Here is a 3,090-nt window from a genome sequence, read left to right as displayed (position 1 = left end):
ATTAGTTTCTCAATAAACTGTAATTAATTACTCCAAATAGAGGAGACAAATTACAAATTACAGTCTATTTTGTGAGTCTTTGACTAGCTCATTAGAGAATCCCCTTACAGCTCTAACATCCAAGCGTTAGCAGAATGATAATGGCAGATGTACAGAGACATGGAAACTGAGTATTACGATTGCCAAGCCAGCGAACCTAATCCTAGAAGATGCGGGGCACCTTGGATTTCAATTAATCACAAAATAATGACTTTGTTAGGACAGCTGTAATCTACCACCCCAAGTTCATCACACAGCCTTGTCAAGGGCCAGGTCGAGAAGCAGCGCTCAGGAATAACTACACTGGATTGTCAGGGCTTTGATTCTGCACCATGACATGTTTTGCTCATCTAGGTATGCGACCCTGACACCTGGGGGAAGGAACAAAAGCCAAGGGCTAACACACACCTCAGATTACTCCTTACAGGACTAACCTTAATCTTGGAATGCAGAGACCAACACCATTCACAGTAGTGAATTCTAAAATCTTCCATTGAGTAACACACCAGCTTTTTGCTTTAAACACTTACAGAAATAAGCTTGCACCGAGAATGTAAGGCTCTTGATGCCACGTTACCTCATTTACACAGAAAGAAAAGCCTTGAATGTGTAGCTTTAAAAGACTTTGTCTATATTAATGTAAATTGCAAAGGGACCAAAAGCCATTTTCCTCACCACACTAGCTAAAATAAATATCTCCATGGCTTTGACATTTTTAACTTGGACCAGAGATCATGGGCCACATTGCTCTATCCCACTTGCAGCCTCCCCATTTCATTTAAACCAGAGAACCTGGGCGGTAGCAGCACCCATCATCAGAAAGGCCCTGTCCTAGAAAGCTCACCGCCCATGCCCGACTCTGTCCTCTGCGCTGGGCGAGGAGCTCCGACCCGCTCCCGCCAGCATCGGCAGCCAAACTCCCACCGACTTTTAAGAGGCAGAGAAACACACACCAGCTGTGCAATTAGCCCTTTGTTTTCCAACTTCATGGCATCATCAACGTTTTTAGAGGCAAGATGGCACGCCTCTCTCAACATCTGACAGTGCTAAACACCAAAATTAATCGAGTTCATCTCAGCTAGAGAGCAACTTTCAGCTTATGAAAACTGTGACCAAAATAATCCATTTGCACACTAAGACATACATAAAATGGATTTTTAAACTACGAACTACTTTAATGCAAGACATTAAAAAATGCCATGAAAATGCAACACAAGTTGAGACTTCAGATCACTTAAAAACTGAACGTGCAGAGGGAGCCCTGATCGCTAAGAAACATTCATGAACACTTCCCAGCTCTGGCCCACCAGCCTAGAAGCAAGCACACCACAAAGACAGCTGGAATCCAACTCAGATTCCTGTATCACAAAAGAAGTTGGTCAGATTCCTTCCGCTCATACACTAAACAGATTGGTTTTAATCTCAGAATGACAAGCGGCATTGCTTTTTTGAATAGCCAAGCATGAATCACTTCTTATCATCTTCCACCACGTTTAATATTTAATAAAAAAAATAATTTAAGCCCCAGACTCTAATTGTTGTTCTCATTAGAGAAAATAGGTTTCATATGCAGTATGAGTTTCAGCCAAATTTTGAAACACACATCACATTTTCCATTCTGGTGGAATACAGTGTATTTTGGGTAAAAATAAAAAAACTCTTTTGTCAAATTGCACACAGTCAAAATACCCAGAACTTTTCCGTATTTTTAGGGAGCTAACATGCATATTGTTTTTACCTTTACTTTTTTGATATGGCCTACATTCAGAAATGTCTTGCAAATAAGCCTTAAAAAAAAATAAAGAGGAAAACAAAACCAAAAGAAAACAACCCTAATAAATAAAATAAAATACATTAAAATAAAGTTACAGTACATCATGTCTCCTAGAAGTCCCATCGCACCAAAGGATCCTTTCCAAGGTTCATAAATAATGGATTTGAAATGCTTCTCGGCACCGAGGGCGGCAAAGCAGCAGCAGCAGCTGGCTGAGGTTCAGGCTATTGAGCCGCTTCTCTCCGCTCTACCTGCACCTCCGGCGTTTGCCCAGTTTCTGAGCCCCAGGAGCAGGTCCGACACGAACGCGCTCTGTCCTCTTCTCCGAAGCGCTCCGTGAAGGTAACCTGCAGTGAGACAGAGAGCACAGAGGGCAGGCAGCCCGTCAGGCGCAGCGGCGGCGGCCGGTGCCGGCAGCCCCGCGGGCGGCGGTGCGGCGGGCGCGGTGCCGGCTCCGTACCTGCGCTAGGCGGAGTTGGAGGCGCCGCGGAGGCGCGGCCCGTGGGGAGCCGCCAGGTGCTGCTGCTTCTGCCGGGTGGAGCGCACGGCCAGGATGGCCTGGCGGTTCTTGTACTGCACCATCTGCAGCGTGATCGCCGCGTTCCAGCCCTGCTCCTGGGCGCACCGAAAGTCGATCTCCTTCCCCTCGGCCATCACCACCGTGAAGTACACGTACTTGCCCTTCCGCTCCACGCAGTCCACCGTCTTCATGTTGGAGAAGTGAAGCTCCTTGATCTTGGCCGTCGGCTCGGCCGGCGGAGCCGATTGCTGCTGCTGCGGCTGCGGGGGGTGCTTGGGGGGGATGAGGAGTAGCCCCTCCTCGGTGAGGATACAGCGCTTCTTCTTCCAGAGCTGCAGCAGCCCGTCGCTCCTCTTCTCCAGCATGCCCTCCTTCACCGCCTTGCAGCCGCTCTCCAGCATCCTTCTGGCAGGGTTAGACGGCCTCCGCCCGCAGGGACTGGGCTCGGGGCGCAGGCGGCACCAGCCGAGCACTCTCCGCCGGGCTCCGGCTCCGAGGCGGAGGGCCGGGAGCGCCCCGGCCCGCAGGAAGCGGAGCGGCTGCCGCCCGTACCGCGGCGTGGCGAGCGGCGGGCGCTGCCGGTGCGGGCGGCCCGGGTTGTCGGCGGGCTTTTCCCTCCCCTCCGCTTTTGAACGCGCCTCTCCCAGCCCAGAGTGACACCCAGCGGAAACAGCGGCTCCTCCCGCCCGCGGGCCGCGGGGAAGCCCAGCGCCGAGAGGAGCGGAGCCGGGAGGCGCGGCGGGGCCGGCAGCCGGGC

At 51.1% G+C, this 3,090-nt stretch overlaps 1 protein-coding gene across 1 annotated transcript; it reads right to left on the bottom strand.

Annotated features, from left to right (window-relative positions):
* Positions 1–526: 526 nt before the first annotated feature.
* On the bottom strand, positions 527–2,882 carry LOC131592427 (pleckstrin homology-like domain family A member 1). The gene is made up of 2 exons (XM_058863926.1): positions 2,274–2,882; positions 527–2,160 (listed from the first exon to the last, which is right to left on the bottom strand). Exon 1 carries the CDS (start codon positions 2,732–2,734, stop codon positions 2,279–2,281), a length of 456 nt encoding a protein of 151 aa, XP_058719909.1. The 5' UTR covers positions 2,735–2,882; the 3' UTR covers positions 527–2,160; positions 2,274–2,278.
* Between the last annotated feature and the right edge of the window lie 208 nt (positions 2,883–3,090).

This window comes from Poecile atricapillus, chromosome W, assembly GCF_030490865.1.
Source record: "Poecile atricapillus isolate bPoeAtr1 chromosome W, bPoeAtr1.hap1, whole genome shotgun sequence".
Classification (NCBI taxonomy): Eukaryota; Metazoa; Chordata; class Aves; order Passeriformes; family Paridae; genus Poecile; species Poecile atricapillus.
Note: the sequence above shows the minus strand (reverse complement) of the source record. Positions and strands in the feature narration are given on the sequence as shown.

Bases quoted from the DNA above. Each gene is read 5' to 3' on its own strand.
- LOC131592427 (XM_058863926.1), bottom strand. From the start codon at position 2,734: ATGCTGGAGAGCGGCTGCAAGGCGGTGAAGGAGGGCATGCTGGAGAAG.